This window comes from Urocampus carinirostris, chromosome 12 (assembly GCF_059441175.1).
Source record: "Urocampus carinirostris isolate Australia breed hairy pipefish chromosome 12, RoL_Ucar_1.0, whole genome shotgun sequence".
Taxonomy (NCBI): domain Eukaryota; kingdom Metazoa; phylum Chordata; class Actinopteri; order Syngnathiformes; family Syngnathidae; genus Urocampus; species Urocampus carinirostris.
Genome location: NC_142360.1, coordinates 37,561,218 through 37,581,015, shown reverse-complemented (window position 1 = coordinate 37,581,015; position 19,798 = coordinate 37,561,218). Strand labels below are relative to the sequence as shown.

The 19,798-nt window shown below is 42.1% G+C and overlaps 1 protein-coding gene and 1 non-coding gene across 3 annotated transcripts; one reads left to right on the top strand and one right to left on the bottom strand.

Annotated features, from left to right (window-relative positions):
* Nucleotides 1-621: 621 nt before the first annotated feature.
* ubxn6 (UBX domain protein 6) lies at nt 622-19,544 on the bottom strand. Of its 2 annotated transcripts, none has more exons than XM_088349842.1 (11): nt 19,399-19,544; nt 16,884-17,044; nt 15,784-15,848; nt 15,584-15,706; nt 13,000-13,097; nt 10,009-10,084; nt 9,840-9,924; nt 7,144-7,363; nt 6,955-7,085; nt 5,355-5,503; nt 622-3,096 (listed from the first exon to the last, which is right to left on the bottom strand). In XM_088349842.1, the coding sequence occupies exons 1-11, from the start codon at nt 19,479-19,481 to the stop codon at nt 2,971-2,973; spliced, it is 1,317 nt and encodes a 438-aa protein (XP_088205968.1). In that variant the 5' UTR covers nt 19,482-19,544; the 3' UTR covers nt 622-2,970. The 2 variants fall into 2 exon arrangements, with proteins under 2 accessions (XP_088205968.1, XP_088205969.1); XM_088349843.1 differs by having other exon boundaries at nt 16,884-17,041.
* Nucleotides 15,211-15,281, top strand: trnag-gcc (transfer RNA glycine (anticodon GCC)). The gene has a single exon. It is a non-coding gene; the product is annotated as a tRNA-Gly (tRNA).
* Nucleotides 19,545-19,798: the final 254 nt, after the last annotated feature.

Here is a 19,798-nt window from a genome sequence, read left to right as displayed (position 1 = left end):
CTGACTTGAAAAGCGCTATAAAAATGCAGATCATTTCATTTTCTTTCTTTCTCTTCTCTCTTTTTCCTTCTCTTTTCCTCCCTTAACCTCATCATTTCTCTTTCATGCTGTGTCTTTTTTTCGCTTTCTTTGTTCCTCTTTCTCTCTTTGCCTAGCCTTCTTTTGCTTTCTTCCTTTTCTCTCTCTTGCTTTCCCTTTCTCTTTTCTCTCTTTCTATTTTTCTTTGGATTTCTTTCTTTCCCCCTCTTTATCTTTTGTTTCTCATGTTCTTTCTTTTTCTCTCCCTTTTTTCTTCTTTTCTTTCCTTTCTTTTCTTTCTTTCGTGTCCCACCCTCTTTTTCTCTTATTTCTTACTCTCTAATCTACTCCTCCGGCCCCCAAGAGAATATTCTACATGTGGGCCCCCGAGTTAAAATGAGTTTGATACCCCTGGTTTAGATGATTGTAATTCATTGCTCTGCAGACTCACCTAAAAAAAAAATCAGAAGCCTGCAATTGCTGCAAAATTCAGCAGCACATTTTCCCTAGCGCTCGATAGCTTGTTCGAGTTGCATTTATTTCAAAAGTGCTCCAACACACATGTCGATAAATTCATCTTTTCAGAAGAAATCAAACTCTCAATGCGATGCAAGCGAACTTTATTCCAGGCAAAATAGGTTAACAAGATTTCTCTTATTTTGAAAATCCACAGAAGACGAAATGCCGGGAATTAGCTTCAAGGTGACAGTCACTACATAAGCCAGTCATTTATTTAATATACAGTAATAAGAAATGCCATTTGAGGTAGTTTGTCACCTTTAGTTGAAAAAGAAAAGGATTTGGATCAAATGAACGGTGGTACTGTGGGCAAAATCAAGGCATTGTTTCTGAAATGGATGTTTTTAATTTGGCATTCCCGGTTTTTGCACAATGTTTGATACAAACAAATACAATTCACAAACATTTTTTAAAAAAAAAAATACATTTACCGACAGCTGTGGTCCTGTGGTGCGTTTAGGATCATGGTATATCGGAAACTCTGTTTTTTTGGGCTAAATTTGGACTAAAATGGAATTTTTCCTTCTAAGGCCGCAATGGACTGCGATCGATGGTTCTTAAAACAGGCGTGTCAAACGTAGGGAACGCGGGCCTGATCTGGCCTTTTGGGTGGTTTAATCGGGGCCTGCCGTCGATTGAATGTCAAAAAATGAGCCAGTCAGGGGTCTCCTATTAACCGTTAAGGTGCCCGCGAACCTTTTCTGAAAATTGCTCACCAGTGCTGGGTCATTGTAATTTTCTAGTAAAATGATTTTTTGAGAGGAGTCTATTCAACTGTGTGAATATTTACCTAGTAATAAGTAGCAACATTGTAATAACATAAGTTATTTTAAAAACTCATTCCAGTTTATGAGCTTCATGGACAAAAAATGTATTCTAGTATTGCTAATTATTTTGAAGCAATTACGAGAATAGAAGGAGAATCTATGTATTTAAATAGATTAATTTATTCATACTTGTATTGATTTATTTGACAGGAAATAACTCAATTCCAATTCGTGTTTTATAAAGCGAATGAGCTAGCTATCATTTTAGCTTTGTAGCTAGGTATCTGTCGCCCTACCTTTTTAGCTATCCAGCTGGCTTTTTACATTTGTTTGCATGCTATCTAGCTAACATTTTTGCGAGCTATCAAGCTAAATTTTGTCCTCCTTTCTAGCTAGCTATGTAGCGTTTTAAGCTTTCTATCTGCCTATTTAGTCAGATTTTTACTCAAAGCTAGCTAATAAAGTTACATACTATTTTATACGCCGTTTTATTCCACTTATACTCAAAAATACTTGTCCTAAGTTTGACCTCAGCCTTGAGTGCATTTCTTAAGAAGGGTGTCGTAAACCACCTGTGCTTTGGAATGTGTCTTTGGTTTCAGTCTGTGCAGATAACAATGACTTATCACCTCGCCTGGGGGGGTTAAAATGTGTGTGTCGTGCCCCATTCTGTCCGTATCACCCTTCTCCCAAGCTTCAAAGGACCATTGGGGAATTTGCATTGCCACAGCACGGATCAATCAGCCAGAGGTTTGGTCATGGGGTGTGAACATTTCATCGGCATGGGTGATAAAAAGAGGAGACCCCAGAACCTCGTCGTTTTCTGCAAACGATTGTAATTGGCACAGGCAAAATTACCTGATTTGTTCAACTCTTTGATTCGGCTAAATTGTTATGTGGACTACCTTTGTCGTTCGGCTAATTCAATTTCTCCGACTTCTGGGCATGCTCCAACTGTAAGGGATTACACAAGACACAGGTAGTGTCTTCGGAGTCAGATTTCAGTATAAGAAATGTTAAAACCTTACATGATCTAGTGCCCTTTTAGGTTTTTTTTTTTACGTGTTCACCTGTCTAACTATCAAGCTACTTTTGAGCTATTAATCTAAATTTCTATTTTATCAATTAACATCAAACCCGGTGGGATTAGTAACAAAAAGTAGCCCTGGAGACCCCTGCTTTAGGTAATTACAATCAAAAGTTATGATATTTTTAAATTCATGCAAACCAAACTCCATCTGATAGAGGGCAGTGTTGCGTTTGCAAAACGTGAGTTGGTTCATGTGTAAAACTGCGTTCCATTCCAAACGTGAAAATGTCTTCTTGTTTGTGAATAAATGATCCCTCGTCATACATGATACAATATGTTGGGTAAGGTTACTAATGTAGGCTGGATGATATTGCGTAATCCTAAAAATACTGATCCGGTCCGCCTCCCAACACAAAGTCTGGATTTGGCCCCAGAGCCAAACTTTGACACCCCTGCCTTAAAAGGTCAAGCAGATCAATTTGAGATCATCTGTTAGGGGGTCTTTTATTGAAAGGGGAAACGTTTTCAGTGCCACGATCCAATATTAGACGACGCGTTTGTTAAGACAATGGCCGACGACGGTAATGAACACGAGCGTGCCGGGCCGGTTAGTGAGGGACAAGATGGCCGCCACGCTCAACTCAGCTCGCAGATGTTCTGCAGAAGCTCCGGTTTCAGGAGGGCCGAACTTTTGCCGCCTGCTGCCGCGATGTCCGCCTGCACGGCTGCATCCCAGGCGAAGGTAAGCAGAGCCGCTGGAACCTTTCAGAGACGGAAAAAAATTGATGCCGTTCGTGAGGAAATGCTTGAATTCTAATGTGTTTTCTGGGATTGTATTGAAGGATTTTATACATTTGACTCTAAAGGATTTTGTACGATCACATACAAATTACATTTAAATGCCAAAGATATTCACTGGCTGAGCTGTGGGGCGAGGTCATTGCAACCTTGTGAAGAATGATGTTTACAGAAACGACAGGTACTGGGACAAGATAAGATAATCAGCACATCCGACGACGGAGAGGGGCCCTGTTGAAGGAGGACGGCAGGCGATGTTTGAGGAACAAAGGCCTGATGACGTGGAAACGCGCGGGGATGTTTTGACCATGATAGACATCGTGGAGCCCACGTGGGGGGCTTTTCATGACACGCCCATGGGAGGAGCCGACACGTCAGCTTGGGAGAAAGACTTGGGTCGAGAGAAGAACTTCAGAAGATCGAGAGAGAACGAGAGAAAAGGCCCGGTGAAAGCTCGAGCGACAATAATTCGGCTAATTCGATGGAATTCACTTAGTTAAATTATTTAAGAAATGAAATCTGCCCCCGTGTGGAAATGCCGGTCTCTTGTCCGTCTTTTCACAAAAAGAAACGAGCACGCATTGTTAGGCGAATGAAGGATATGTTTGGTTAATGGAGTCAGATAACTCATTCGAACAATTTGGTCAACGATACGTTTTTAATATTTATTTCCTAACAGTATAGTGATTGAATTTTGAGTGAACTGCTCATAAATGCTTGAAATTGTTGCTTGTTTCTCTAGGAGTGCTTAAAAACGACGCTGACACTGCTCTCAGCTGGCTTTGTTGTTGCATTTCTACTTCTATCGTGATTAACGGCAGCTGGAATTAGTAGGTATGGCATATTCTGATGAAGCGCCTGTCGTGCCCTAGAGGACAGGGCATGCTACACCCAAACAGAGCACTAGGAAATGTGTTTTAGTGCTAGGATTACGTATCAATTATAGATGTTTATTATGAGCCATGCAAAAAATAAAGGTGGCGTTTCCCAGTGGGAATTTGTCATTGGAAAAACTTTGAACAAGCTACATATTAGTCATTTTGCCCAACACCTGATTTGTCTAAAAAGTATTTACACATGTATGGTTCTGACCCACAAATATATTCACATTGATATTGACATTTCTTATTAATGCCATATGTAAATCGCAGATATATTTGTGGAACTTGAAGGATTTGACACATTTGACTATAAAGGATTTTATACGATTAAATACAAGTTAAATTTATTGAGTGCAATAAAGATTTTCACTGAGCGGTTCAGGTCACGCTCTTCCAAATGCGGAATGTTTTGACCAGGACTCTGACGAAGGACGGCAAGTGATGTTTGGAGAACAAGGCTCGGTGGTGTTTTGAGTTTTTCCAGACATCGAGGCGAGGTGGTGGAGCCCACGTGGGGGCTTTCCTGGCATGCCCATGGGAGGAGCCGGCACACCAGCTTGCAGAAAAGACGTGGGCCGAGAGAAGGAAGCAGAAGATGGAGAGAGGAGGCTTGCCAGAGACACTAATTCGGCCATATTGGATGGAGTTCACTTAGTTAAATTGTTAAAAAAATGAAATCTGCCTCCGTGTGGAAATGCCGGTCTCTTCATCATTTTTCCATCAAGAAACGAGCGCGCATTGTTAAGTGAATGTAGGTTGTGTTTGGTTAATGGAGTCAGATAACTCATTCGAACAATTTGGTAAACAATAGATTTTAATATTAATTCCTAACAAACTGCATAATACATAATTCACACGGGATTTCTCCATTTAAATTCTCCCTATGTTCCGGTCCAGAGCCTTCGCTCTGGAAACGCTAGTTTGCTAGTGATCCCAAGAGCCAAGAAGAAATCTGCAGGTTCAAATGCATTCTCCGTTCGGACCCTGTGCTGTGGAATAATCTGTCCACTGAAATCCGATCTCCAACCTCACTAACTGTTTAAATCCAGGCTTAAAACACACTTCTATTCTATGACCTATATTTCATGTTGATAATATCTGTGTATTATTTGTTATTGCAACATCAATTTTGGCCTGGTCATTCTGGAAGGAGGATGACCTCATGTGCGGTCCCTTCTCAAGGTTTCTTCATTTTCCTCATGTTGGGGTTTTTTAGTTTTTCCTTGCCCTCATGTAGGTTTTAGATCAGGGGATGGTGTGGGGACGCCATGACCTGGGGGTCTACCGTACGCCACGCCCACTTTCTTTGAAATTGCCGTTTCTTCGCTTAGTAGCACTCACCAGGTTACACTCGGCTAGAGCTACATCCTCGGACTCTTGCAGCTTGTGAGCACCGGGCGCGATGAGTTCGAAGGGCTGCCAGCCGTCCACCATAGAGTCTCGCACGAAGCTGAAGAGCACGGGGAGTCGGTCCCAGGCGTAGAATGTTCCTGAGGCACATTCGGTTTCCTGAGTAAGTCTTTTATACGCAATATTTCAAAGCTGAATACTACAGATTCCGGACGATCGTTCGTAAGTTGAATTTGTTCGTAAGTTGCTTCACTGCTGTATTTTGTATGTTTAAGGTTTATATAAGTATAAGTAACTTGTATTGTTTCGTACTAAAAATGAACATTTCATAAAATAATATGCTCTATAAAGATAAATAAAGTTGAGTTTAATTTACCTTTGGAAGATGAGCTTCAAGAGTTAGGCGACTTCCTCCTTCCGTGGTAAAAAGCGGACGGAAAAAAATTCTCAACCGCATCAAGCTTCCCTATTCCACTTTCATTTAAAAGAAAACGGCTGGTCTCTTCTTTACATTAACCATAGTAAATAGATGCACGATATATGAAACAATTAAAAATGTCAATGTTCTCAGGGCACTGGAGATACCGTATAGAATGTTTACAAACAAACTAGAAAGCGGAAGCTGGATTTCTTCTTCTGGGATGGATGCTGAGTGAGCTCTTACAGCGCCACACTCCGGTAGAGGTGGAAAACAGTACTACAGTGCTGTCCTGTACTGGGAAAAGGTGCATAATACAAAATCTAACTTACAGCAATGTCCGGATATCTACCGTTCGTATCTACCGTTCTTTGTCACTCAAATGATCGTAAGTAGGGGAGCATCTGTATATTGCAGCCCTTTGAGACTCCTTGTCATTACGGGCGTAACAAATAAACGACACTTGACATGTTTTTGAGTTTTTCCTTGCCCTCATGTAGTTTTTATATCAGGGATGGTGTCATAATAGTCTGTAGTTTGTAATAATCTGTGGTCGGTGTAGCCCTTTGAGACTCCTTGTGATTACAGGTGTCACAAATCAACATGACTAGACTTGACATGTTTTTGAGTTTTTCCTTGCCATCATGTTAGTTTTAGATCAGGGGATGGTGTCATGATAGTCTCTAGGTGTCAATACTCTGTGGTCTGTGCAGCCCTTTGAGACTCCTTGTGATTAAGGGCTTCACTAATATGACTTGACACACGTTTTTGAGTTTTTCCTTGCCCTCATGTCGGTTTTAGATCAAGGGATGCTGTCATAATAGTCTGTAATTTTTCAATAGTCCGTGGTTTGTGCAGCACTTTCAGACTCCTTGTAATTAAGGGCGTCACAAATAAACATGACTTGATTTTGTCACAGTCAAACAAAAAAAAAATCTGGAAAAAAATCCCACAGACCAATAAAATTACCTCTACTTTGACTACGTTTTTTTCTCTGTAACTAAGGGAATACAACATTTTTTGTATCCTAAATAAGTAACGCCCTTACATGTATTCTGATTTTCCCCGCCCAAGGCACACCACAGAAAGACCAAATGTGCCCTGCCGCCCCGAACGGTTACGAGTCATGCAATCTGACTTCGAACTTTTACTCTTTCGTGATTCGCGTCGTACCCTGGAGCAGGTTTCCGTCAGGTAGCCGAACGCGTAGCAGCGTGTAGTTGTACTTCCTCCTTTCTCTCTGCTCGTCCCGCTCCCTCATGGCTTTGGTACGAAGCATGGCGTTCTTCTCCACCGAGTCGCTCCTGACAGACACCCCGTTTTCACCCGACTAAAACAATCCGCCGGATTACAAATTCTGACCTCTGCTGCTGCTCCCTCTTGACTTCCTCCGCGCTCAGATTATAAAACTCGGGCGGAAGCTCGAAGCGAGTGGCGTTATCCGACGGCCGGAAGGCTCGAGCCTGCCGGTCCAGTTGCGCTCGGACGGGCTCGCCTCGCTGCAGGCGATCCCGACGTTCCTTCATCAGCTCGAGAGCGTCCGAACTTTGCTCGGGCAGGACCAGGAACTCCTCTTCTTCTTCTAATCTCGAGGGGAAAACACAAGAGAGCAAGGGAGAATTCAGCTATGTGGGTTTTACGCAGAGACAGAAATATGACAGAGAGGGAACGTCCTTTTTTCAGCAACATTCAAAATTCGTCCAAGAGATGCTGGGCTATCACGCTGGAGAGACTATGTCTCTTGGCTGGCTTGGGAACGCCTCGGGATCCCGTCGGATGAGCTGGAGGAGGTGGCTTTACCGGAGTACCTCTTGGAAATAGCTCACCAGTGATGGGTCAAGTGTGATTCTACAGGAAATTTGATTTCCAACAGACATGGTGATGAATGTGCTGTATCCGAGTCGGTTTAGTCTGATTTTCTTGCTACTGGTAACCATGGGAACCAAGATCTGGTATGAGTATTGTCACTGCCCGTCAATGCTGAGGTGCAAGATGAAGCTTTACACCTAAAATAAACAACGACCAGGTGATGAATGTGCTGTATCGGAGTCAAACCAGTCCGATTTTCTTGCTACTGGTTACCTTGGGAACCGGGATCTGGTATCAGTATTGTCACTGCCCGTCAATGCTGAGGTGCAGGATGAAGCTTGATACCTAAAATAAACGGCGACCAGGTGACGAATGTGCTATATCTGAGTCGGTTTAGTCTGATTTTCTTGCTACTGGTTACCATAGGAACCAGGATCTGGTATCAGTATTGTCACTGCCCGTCAATGCTGAGGTGCAAGATGAAGCTTTACACCTAAAATAAACGGCGACCAGGTGATGAATGTGCTGTATCAGAGTCAAACCAGTCCGATTTTCTTGCTACTGGTTACCTTGGGAACCGGGATCTGGTATCAGTATTGTCACTGCCCGTCAATGCTGAGGTGCAGGATGAAGCTTGATACCTAAAATAAACGGCGACCAGGCGATGAATGTGCTGTATCTGAGTCAGATCAGTCCGATTTTCTTGCTACTGGTTACTATGGGGACAAGGATCTGGTATCAGTATTGTCACTGCCCGTCAATGCTGAGGTGCAAGATGAAGCTTGACACCAAAAATAAACGGCGACCAGGCGATGAATGTGCTGTATCTGAGTCGGATCAGTCCGATTTTCTTGCTACTGGTTACCATGGGAACCACTACTGTTTCAAGTGGGAGAGAAAAACACTATCCAAAAACAGCAGCCGCCAGGCTGGACTTGCCCAAGACACACCACAGGAAGTGGTGCACCGACAAAGCTAATGGTTAAGGGATCCGGGAACCGTGATGTAAAATAAAATCAACTACAATTCCTTATTCAAAATATGACAAATTTTGGATTCCTCATTTTTTCAGACTGACACTCAAATCTTAAATATGTATTTTCCGGGATTTTTTGGGGTAATCTAATTCCTTGCTTCCTCGCACTTTGTGGCCTCGGTTCATGGTGGGTTGAAAAATACTCCACGATCCATTATCCCCTATCGCATACTTTTGTGAGCAGAAGACGGCATTTATGTCACGTTTGGCAGCTGGTTTTTGCCTTTCTGTCCACCAAAAAGAAACTGACCTCGTGGGGCCGTGATCCTTTATCCCTGTTTGCATGTCCTCGTGCCGCTGCGATCCATTATCTCCAATCTCATATTACTGCCAGCAGGGGACCGATAGAGTGCATTTTTGTCGGGCACCTTGTGAATGGCAGTGCTTCTCAATTATTTTCCGTCACGCCAACCCCCTCGGAAGAAGAAATCCTCTCGCGGCCCCCCAAGAAGTCTGTCCCCTCACTCGGGTTAATTATTTGAGGGGCAGCTCCACTTCGTATTTACACTTCATACTTGATGCAGTATGCTCGGCGTGGGGATTAAATATAAACAAAACACTGCCGATGAGGGCGCCACTGCCCCCTGGTGTAGTGGAGGTGCAGTCGCGTGATCTAACTTAGTGCGGTTGTTTTTGCCAACCACAATTGTTACTGTTTGAGTTTTAAAAGCGCCGACCAATCGGAGGCAAATTCTAATGATAGCACAAGCCAATAAACGAGATTCAAAGTTTGCAAGCACCACACTAAGCCACACCCACCGTGTGAGCTCATTCAGAGTCATGTCAGACTCCGTAAACATAGTCCCAGAGTCAACAAACGAGAAGGAAACGAAGCTTGTACCGAAGAAGGGCGGAGCGCGAGGAATCCACTGGGAGCCAAGGGATGCGCCAGCCTGCAAAGGTTTGGGAACCATTGAGCTAAAGCAAGGCTAAGGACTGTGAAAAAAAGCCTGAAATTGGCGGGGAGGGGTATCAATCAAAAGGTCAGAGGCTAACTGCCATATTGGAAATAATTGTATGAATCTGTTTATATGCAAACAGGAATTATGTCACTAAACAGACTGATTGCAAGAAGGCACATCTAACAATGCGAAATGCTTTTCGGCGCATTTCTTTTTTTAATTGCGAAGAATCGTATCATCGGCTTAATATGAGAGCACGTCCCAAAGCCCGCACCCTTGATTTAGTCAAAATCCACCAGAAATGGATTTACCTTGACCCTCCACAGGAAGCATCATACTTTCAAAACCCAAGGCCTGCAAAAACTCTCGAGCACCCTCCACACTACGCACTTTTTCCTAAAAAAAACAAAGCATGTCAGGATAAGTTGAATGGCATCTTGTGACCACTAGGTGGCAATCCTGTATAAAAACAACACCCACCTGAAAGATTTTGTTGCTTAGCTTAAGCTTCCTGTATTTCTCCTCTGTAGGATTCTTACAGATGTTTTCCACATACCTGGTAACAGTGGAAAAATGAAAATCAATTTTGATTCTCAAAGTAAGGGACATCCAGTACCTTCAAGACCAGGGTTGGGTAGGGTTACTTTAACTGGATTACTTTTAATGACTTTTGGATTACTCCAATACCAAATATGCTAATAAAAGACAAAAGAAACTAAATAGGAATAAAATGACTCAAGGCTTGGGGAATAACGGAATTCATGGAACGGCAAAAATGATGTTGGCAAGCGGTTTGGATTTATTTTCATTTTGTTTCTGTCGCATTTGATGTTCGTTTTGCCGGAAATCAAAGAGATCAAAGCCAGGAGAGAAAGCTTACCGCGTGTTGTGAAACATCATTTGATTCATATTTAGTTTCTTTGGTCTTTTATTAGCATATTTGGTATTGGAGTCATCCAAAAGTCATTAAAAGTAATCCAGTTAAAGTAACCCTACCCAACCCTGCTAGTTAGTTTAGGATGTATCAATCTGGCTGGCTTCTGATCTAGCAATGTAGCTAGTTTCTAATCTAGCTAGCTTCTGATCTAGTTATCTAGTGAGTTTAGGATGTATCAATGTGTCTGGTTTCTGATCTAGCAGTTTAGCAAATGTCTAATCTAGCTATCTAGTTAGTTTAGGATGTATCAATTTAGCTGGCCTCTGATCTAGCTAGTTTCTAGGCGAGCTAACTTCTGATCTAGTTATCTAATGACTTTAGGAAGTATCAATGTGGCTGGTTTCTGATCTAGCAGTTTAGCAAATGTCTAATCTAGCTAACTTCTTATCTAGTTAGTTTAGGATGTATCAATTTAGCTGGCCTCTGATCTAGCAATGTAGCTAGTTTCTAATCTAGCTAGCTTCTGATCTAGTTATCTAGTTAGCAGGGTTGGGTAGGGTTACTTTAACTGGATTACTTTTAATGACTTTTGGATTACTCCAATACCAAATATGCTAATAAAAGACCAAATAAACTAAATATGAATAAAATGACTCAAGGCTTGGGGAATAATGGAATTCATGGAACGGCAAAAATGATGTTGGCAAGCGGTTTGGATTTATTTTCATTTTGTTTCTGTGGCATTTGATGTTCGTTTTGCAAAGAGATCAAAGCCAGGAGAGAAAGCTTACCACGTGTTGTGAGTCATCATTTGATTCATATTTAGTTTATTTTGTCTCTTATTAGCATATTTGGTATTGGAGTAATCCAAAAGTCATTGAAAGTAATCCAGTTAAAGTAACCCTACCCAACCCTGCTAGTTAGTTTAGGATGTATCAATCTGGCTGGCTTCTGATCTAGCAATGTAGCTAGTTTCTAATCTAGCTTGCTTCTGATCTAGTTATCTAGTGAGTTTAGGGTGTATCAATGTGTCTGGTTTCTGATCTAGCAGTTTAGCAAATGTCTAATCTAGCTATCTAGTTAGTTTAGGATGTATCAATTTAGCTGGCCTCTGATCTAGCAATGTAGCTAGTTTCTAATCTAGCTAGCTTCTGATCTAGTTATCTAGTGAGTTTAGGATGTATCAATGTGTCTGGTTTCTGATCTAGCAGTTTAGCAAATGTTTAATCTAGCTAACTTCTTATCTAGTTATCTAGTTAGTTTAGGATGTATCAATTTAGCTGGCCTCTGATCTAGCAATGTAGCTAGTTTCTAGTCGAGCTAGCTTCTGATCTAGTTATCTAGTTAGCAGGGTTGGGTAGGGTTACTTCAACTGGATTACTTTCAATTACTTTTGGATTACTCCAATACCAAATATGCTAATAAAAGACAAAAGAAACTAAATCTGAATAAAATGACTCCATTTTGTGCAGGCTTGGGGAGTAACGGCAGAAATGATGTTGGCAAGCTGTTTGGATTTCTTTTCATTTTGTTTCTGTCGTTTTGCCGGAGATCCAAGAGATCAAAGCCAGGAGAGAAAGCTTACCACGTGTTGTGAGTCATCATTTGATTCATATTGAGTTTCTTTTGTCTTTTATGAGCATATTTGCTATTGGAGTCATCCAAAAGTCATTGAAAGTAATCCAGTTAAAGTAACCCTAACCCAACCCTGTTCAAGACATATTTGTGGTTTTTAAATCCATTTCAAGATTATCTTGCTTCCCTTATACCTGATCTATCAAAAAGCTTTCCAGTTTATAATAAATACAGGTCATTCGTAAAAATACTGGGATACAATTCTGAATATTGTCAAGGATTATTTTTCTCATTATACCGGGAAAACAATTCCTAAAATAAAAATAAAAAGGAAAACATTCCCTTTGGTGGATCATTTTGCTTATTTCCAGTCTGATTAGAATTGATGTTGGAGTGAAAAAAACTGGGTATGATTACATGCAGGCAATAATCCGATGAAAACATGAATTTTGTAAGAATTCCGATTATATAAAGTCATGTACATAGACAATAATCCATTTGGGTTCAATGGAATGATTTGGTTTGCCCTTTCCTTTTTTGGTTACCGTAAATTCCGGACTATAGAGCGCACCTGATTATAAGCCGCACCCACCATATTTGAAGAGGATAACCGCTTTTGTACTTACACAAGCCGCACCTGCATATAAGCCGCATGCGCCTACATTAAAACATGTAACACAATCACAAAATTAACCCAAACCCGACTTTGAGTCCCGCAATTGTAACTGAATATGAAGTACACAGTCCAAAATCAACAAAAATGGAATCCGTGTATTTTTACCTTTATGCACTGTAACTTTGACTTAAGTCGCTTCTTAATTAGCAATTTCGAGCCCTGATTTTTGTGCGCTGGCTAGATTTTCTTCTGCGCAATTGCGCACGCGTGCAGCTTAGAGGGAACACTGCCTGTATGTAAATGTAGTCACGGTTTGGAAAGGTAAAAACATTGATTTGGAAATACATCCATTAGAAAAATTGAGAAATACCACTCTCACGCTTTCACATTTTCGTCCACTTACTTGCTTATGATATCCACGGCTACCTTCACCTTGTCTTTGTCTTTGTTAAACGTGTGAACCATCATGACGGATGCTTCCACGTCATCTTCCTCGAAGCGCTGCCGTGAACGAACAAAATCGTAGCATTTGAGTCCCAGTTGCATAAAATGGTATATTTTGTGTGAAAATTGGCTCATATTTTTAAGAAATATAGATAATTTCTTGTATGCCTAACTGCCTTCTACCATAGGACACAATGATGTGTGTGCAAAATGAACTCATGTTAAGTAAATTACTCAGATTGTAGTAAAAGTACCGTATTTTCCGCACTATAAGGCGCACCGGGTTATAGGGCGCACCCCCAAAAAATTTTTGGTCCTATATTTTCCATACATAAGGCGCACCGCATTATAAGGCGCTAAAATGGGAACGTGGACAAAACAGTCAGATAGTTCAGTGTGGATGCGGTGTCCGTACGATGTCACTCAAATGCATCGTTCCTAATATCATTCGGAAGGTTAAAGTCTTGGGATTCAAGAAATGCCAACCATTCCTTAGTTTCTATTTTATTTTTTGCTGGCAACTGTGTGGACAGCAAAGTAAGAATTTTATTGTGCAGGGAAACGGGGTTCTTTACTGTGCATATGACAATAAACACTTTGAATTGAATTGAGTTTAAAAATAGACTCATCACAAAAACATCAAGATCGTTTTAAAACAAGATACCGGGAAAATATAAAGCCGCATAGCTCACCTAAGTTCTCTTGCAGCCATCACGTTCAATAATGATACGTAACCATGGTCTTCTTACAACCGTGAGTGTAGTAAATCCAGGAGAGTCAAATATTTACAAATACAGAAAAGTAAAAAATGTTTTCTCTATGCCGTAGTGCAACCCGACGTGCGATTCACATTCATCTTTTTCGGCCAATCGCAGGCTTTGTTTCGCCCCTTTAGCCTATGCGAGCCTGTAAATGATCAAAAGGATCCGCCCCCTTGACCTCCAAATAACTTTAGCCAATAGTGACTGATTCAAATGATGATTGACACATTGGTTAGGAAATGAAACGCCGGTATATAAATCCCAGCATACGCTGCGGACGACTTTGCCTTCGGGGGAAAATCGAGTCGGCGGCTGCTTGCCTTAGTTGCAAGACTTTGCGACTTAACATTGATCCATATATAAGGCGCACTGTATTATAAGGCGCATGCTCAGCTTTTGAAAAAAATAAAGGCTTTTAGGTGCGCCTTATAGTGCGGAAAATACGGTACACTAAAATGATATGTACACAGTCATGTTCAATTGACTTCTGTTACAAAAGTCAGAAAATACATTGGTGGTTTTTCATCATTTCTGTATTTCCCTAATGATAATAGCAGTGTCTAAAACTCATGAGAAAAAGTTAGCGGACACCAGGGCAGACAACTCTGAAAAGTAGCCTGCCCAGCCATTAAGTTGCCTGCCCCGTTTTTCACAACTTGAAACACATTAAGACGACTCATTGCAAAAAAAAACATTGTTGCAAAGTATTAAGGATTGCTAATTAGAATATATAACGGAACAACACTTTAAAATGAAGTTTGTTATAAATCTACTTATAACATTCATTGCATGTATATGACATGGCTGTTTTCCATCTGTCATCAGTATGTACCTCTATTTACTCATCTTCATTCATGCAATGTTTGTCACAAGCCACGTGAACTCCTCTTTCCACGATGCTTTCAATGTACGTTGACGTTTTGTAGCGTCATCAATTTTGTCAGCTTCTCACCGGGTAGGCTGAAGTTCAATGACAGGTCACGCTGATCCAAATGCGGAATGTTTTGGCTGGGGAATTTTGATAACAGGACTCTGACGGAGGACGGCAGGCGATGTTTTGAGAACAAGGCCCTGATGACGTAGAAAGGCTCAGTGTTGTTTTTGAGTTTTCCAGACATCGCGACGCCCATGTTGGGCTTAATTGGCACGCCCATGGGAGGAGTCGGCACACCATCTTGCGGAAAGGCGTGGGCCGAGAGAAAAAAGCTAGAGGACTTCAGAGAAGCTACACAGAGACTCGAGAGACACTAATTCGGAGTTCACTTCGTTAAATTGTTAAAGAAATTAAATCTGCCCCCGTGTGAAAATGTCGGCTATTCTTGTTCATCTTTTCCATCAAGAAACGAGCACGCATTGTTGGGGGAATGAAGGTTGTGTTTGGTTAATGGAGTCAGATAACTAATTCTAATGCATTGGTGTTTCAGTGGTAGAATTCTCGCCTGCCACGCGGGAGGCCCGAGTTCGATTCCCGGCCAATGCACATTGAGTTTTGTGGGGGCGGCAGTGGCTCAGGAGGTAGAGCGCTCGTCTTGGGATCAAGAAATGGCACTTCATATCCCGGCTCCTCCTCCGTGTGACATGTCGAAGTGTCCTTGGGTAAGACACTGAACCCCTAATGCCCCCAATAAGCAGGTAAGCGCCTTACATGGCTGCATAGCACATTGTAAAGCGCTTTGGGAAGTCTTGACTTGAAAAGCGCTATATAAATGCAGATCATTTCATTTTTTCATTTCATTCGAACAATTAGGTAAACGATATATTTAATCCCCTAACAAGACATACCATCAAAATGGCCTCCTTGAGGTGGACGTCTCGTTGGCTCTTTGATAGAGTGGCTCCCGTGAGGGGGCATGTGAAAAACACGCCGGGAACCGAGAGAGATTCTTTTGCGGCGACGTCCGTTCCCTGATGGAATCAAAGAGAAATGCTCAATCATTGAGGTATGACCGGACTTCACTCGGGATAGCTATTTACAAATATACCTCTGCTGTTGCCGCCTTGTCTTTTTCCGCCAGAGCAGCAGCTTCGGCCTCCAGCTCTCGTTTCACTGTAAGCGAAAACGACTGTATAAAAGTGTCTTGCAATAGAAGTAAGATGAAACAAAATTTTAGTTTCCAGCCCCTGCCCTTTTTAACTAAATTCCGGACTATAAGCCGCTACTTTTTTCCCTAACTTTCAACCCTGCGGCTTATTCAGTAATGCGGCCAATTTATGGCATTTTTCTAACGGCCGCCAACGGCGCTCGAGTGTTGCTACCATTAACTGCCCTGTCAAAGCTATATTATTATTATTAAAGCTTTGAAAACTCTCTCGGTGTACCGTCTTTCTTTGTAAATATGTGTAACCCATGTATAATATGTATTTGCAACTGTATATTTTTGTAATGTATTTATTTTAGATACTTATTCTGATATGTTTTGCACGTGTGAACGAAAAATGAGGGGCGGAACAAACGCGGGGTGCCGAGTTTAAGTGGGGACCGCTAAAGGTGAGGGACAGACAAGGAAAGAAGAGGGGGTAAAAAGTCGGTTAAAGAAAAAGGAGTTGCGTCAGTAAATGTGTTCATCTGATATATTTTTACCACCCTTACCTTTGGAAATATACACTTTTTTCCTCGGATTACTTTCAACGGGACCCGGACTCCGCAGGTCTGCATCAAACCTTAAGTACCGGTATCATTTTTCCATTCATTTTGCCAGCTGTGATTTTTGGACTGTGGACTTTAACGAAGGACATTTAGTTTCCATCGCGGGACTTGAAGTCGGGTTTGGGTTAATTTTGTGTTTGTGTTACATGTTTCAATGTGGGCGCATGCGGCTTATATACAGGTGCGGCTTGTGTATGTACAAAATCGGTTTACCTCTTAAAATGTGGTGGCTGCGGCTTATAATCAGGTGCGCTCTATAGTCCGGAATTTACGGTATATACAACCGCCACAGAACGGATTACCGTATCGTACTGTTTTTGGAAAACAATTGCAGTTTCTCTTCGTTGAGAAAATAAATAATAACAAAATAAAAGAGTGGAGATGTGAGACTTTTCAATCATTTGCATCAAAATCAGTGATTGGCGTTTATCTCACCCTGATTCCTGATGGCATCCTGGGAAGTGTAGGCCTTGGGCCGCTGTTGTTGTTCTACCCTGGCCAGTGCTGCCGCTCCCGCCTTTTGAGATCCCTCACTAGGAGCATCGCGAGGCTGCTGCTTGCTACTGGAGCTCTTCTGTGCTTTCTCAGGGGAACTTCTTTCAGGCACAATGCAGAAAGAGAACAATATGAATGTAAAATTATTCGCGCAGATCTTAAACGATCATCCCCGGTTGCCTACTGCTGCCAGCGAGTGCGAGCAGACACATTTTGGTCAGGTCTAGTGGTTCATTTTTGCTGTTCTGTCCATCAAAAAGTGAACTGCTCTAGTGCGGCCGCGATCCATTATCTCTGATCGCGTATTGCTGCGAGCAGGGACTGGCGAAGCGCACATTTGTCAGGCTCTTGTAGCTCTTTTTTGCCGTTCTGTCCATCAAAGAGTTAACTGCCCTCGCACAGCTGCGATCCGTTATCCCAGATCACATTCTTGCAAACGGAAACTGGAAAAGCATACTTCTGTCAGGCCTGGCAGCTTTTTTTGGACATTATTTCCGCCTAAAAAAAAACTGCACTCACACTGCCTTGAACCATTATTCCCAATCCTTTATTGCTGCGAGCATGGACCAGCAGAAGTCACTTTTGTCAGTAGGCCCACCCAAAATGAAATACACTGTTGTAGCAGCGATCCATTATCCTTAGTTGACTATTGCTGAGAACAAGGGCTGACAGAACGCTTTTTTTTCAGGTCACCTACACCTGGCATTGGACTGCAACAATTTGGCAATAATCCATTATCCCTGGTTGACTATTGTTGAGCGTAGGGATTGAGGGGAAAAAAGTGTCATGCGTGGCAACTCTTTATTTTGTCTTTTTCTGCCGAAAATAAACAGAACCTGTGCGTCCAGCAGACCACACTTTTATTGGAAGTGGTAGTTCATTTTTGCTGTTATTTCCGCCCAAAATTAACTACTCATGCTGCCTCAATCCATTATCCCCAATCTTATATTAATGCAAGTGGGAACCAGGAGAAAGAACTTTAGACGCGAGGTGTGATGTTCTAATCCACCTAATATAAAATCCACAATCGTGCCTGAGATCTAAGATCCTCAGTTGACTCTTGCTAAAAGCAGAGACTGGCAGGGCGCTTTTTTCCGTTTCAGGCTGCTGAGATTATGGCATGCCTAAAATGGACTGGACTATTTTGACCGTGATCCATTATCCGCTGTCATCACTTGCTGAAGGTAAGGGCAGAGAGAGCAAATTTAGTTCTTTATGTTTAAAATGGGGCAGCACGGCGGTACAGTGGTTAGCGCGTGTGCGGCACAGTTTCTGAGGTCATAAGATCGTACCTCCTGTGTGGAGTTTGCATGCTCTCCCTGTGCTTGCGTGGGTTCTTCCGGACACTCCGGTTTCCTCCCACATTCCAAAAACATGCATGTCAGGTTAATTGGCCGGTCCAAATTGTCCCTAGGTGTGAATGAGCGAGTGACTTGTCCGTCTCTGTGTGCTCTGTGACTGTCTGGCAACCGGTCCAGGGTGTCCCCTGCCCACTGCCCGAAGATTGCTCGGATGGGCTCCAGCAACCCCGCGACCCTAATGAGGATAAGCGGTGCAGATGATGGATGGATGGATGACCATTCCTAAAAGCAGGGGCTGGCAGGGCGCTTTTTTCCGTTTCAGGCTGCTGAAATTGTGGCGAGTCTGAAATGGACTGCACTATTTTGACCGTGATCCATTATCCGCTGTCATCACTTGCTGAGGGCCGAGAGAGCAAATTTGTCTCATTCAGGAGGCTTTTTTTTTTGTTCTTTATGCCTAAAACGAACCTGCGGTGCGTTCCATCGTCACCGGTCGACTTTTGCTGCGAGTGGGGGCTTTCAGAACGTATGTTAAAAATTATAGGGGGGGATACTTCGCGAATTTTTGCATATTGCTTGGGTTCTGGTCCACATTAACTACAATAAAAGAGAAAGTACTGCATTTTTCTGAAGGATTTATGACTGATGCCGGTCTACCAGCACTACCTTGTAAATATTGCCTATCTTCCCCAATGTTCCTTTTTGTTTTGATTATTTTTCTTAATGCATGTTGATCCTGTAGTACCACGTCTTATCTCGTTTTAAACAATGTAGTCAACGGCGACAACACAATTCGATTTTAAATATTCTATCTGCTTAAACAGTCCACAGTTTGCAAGTGCATCAAAATGATGACAGGTCGCATGACATAAAGGCGACTACACTTTCCTATGCAGCAGGGGGAGTTTGCAGAGTGGGTCACATGACTTAATAAGATTTAGTGGGATTTACCGTTAGCCTGTTTCAAGTTAGGCATCTACTCTTCGTGTATCGCTCCATAACAGATAACTGTTATAGATCACTCCAATCGGGGCTGTCACGATGACATAAAACGTAAACAAAAGACGATCGGCTGATTCTAACTCCAAAGCTAACGTTATTAGCCGTACAGTTAGCAAACACCACAGTGGTGAAGAGGAAAATTTGCGATTTACCTGCTACCCTCCGTTAGTTTCTTCCCAGGGCCCGCTGATTTAAATTTGATGTCCTTCTTAAAGTCATCGAAAAGCTTCTTCATCTCTTTTCGAGGAGAGAACCGCAGGAAGCGACTGTCAGCTGGGCGGAGGATGTCAACAAATCGACTTCTTCTTCTACGGTTATTGGATAAACACTACTTCCGGGTCAGGAGGTTCTGTGTAGCGTTTCCGTGTGGTCAAGTTTCGCTCTGCACTGTCGTCGGCTCTTCATTTTTTTTTTATATACATTATTACCAATTGTAATTAAATGTTACGCATACCATTATTATAATATATATTTTTTGATATACTATGATACTAAATGAATTATAAAAGCGTTTATTGTTTCAATCTACAGTGAACATGGTTCTACCTTCAA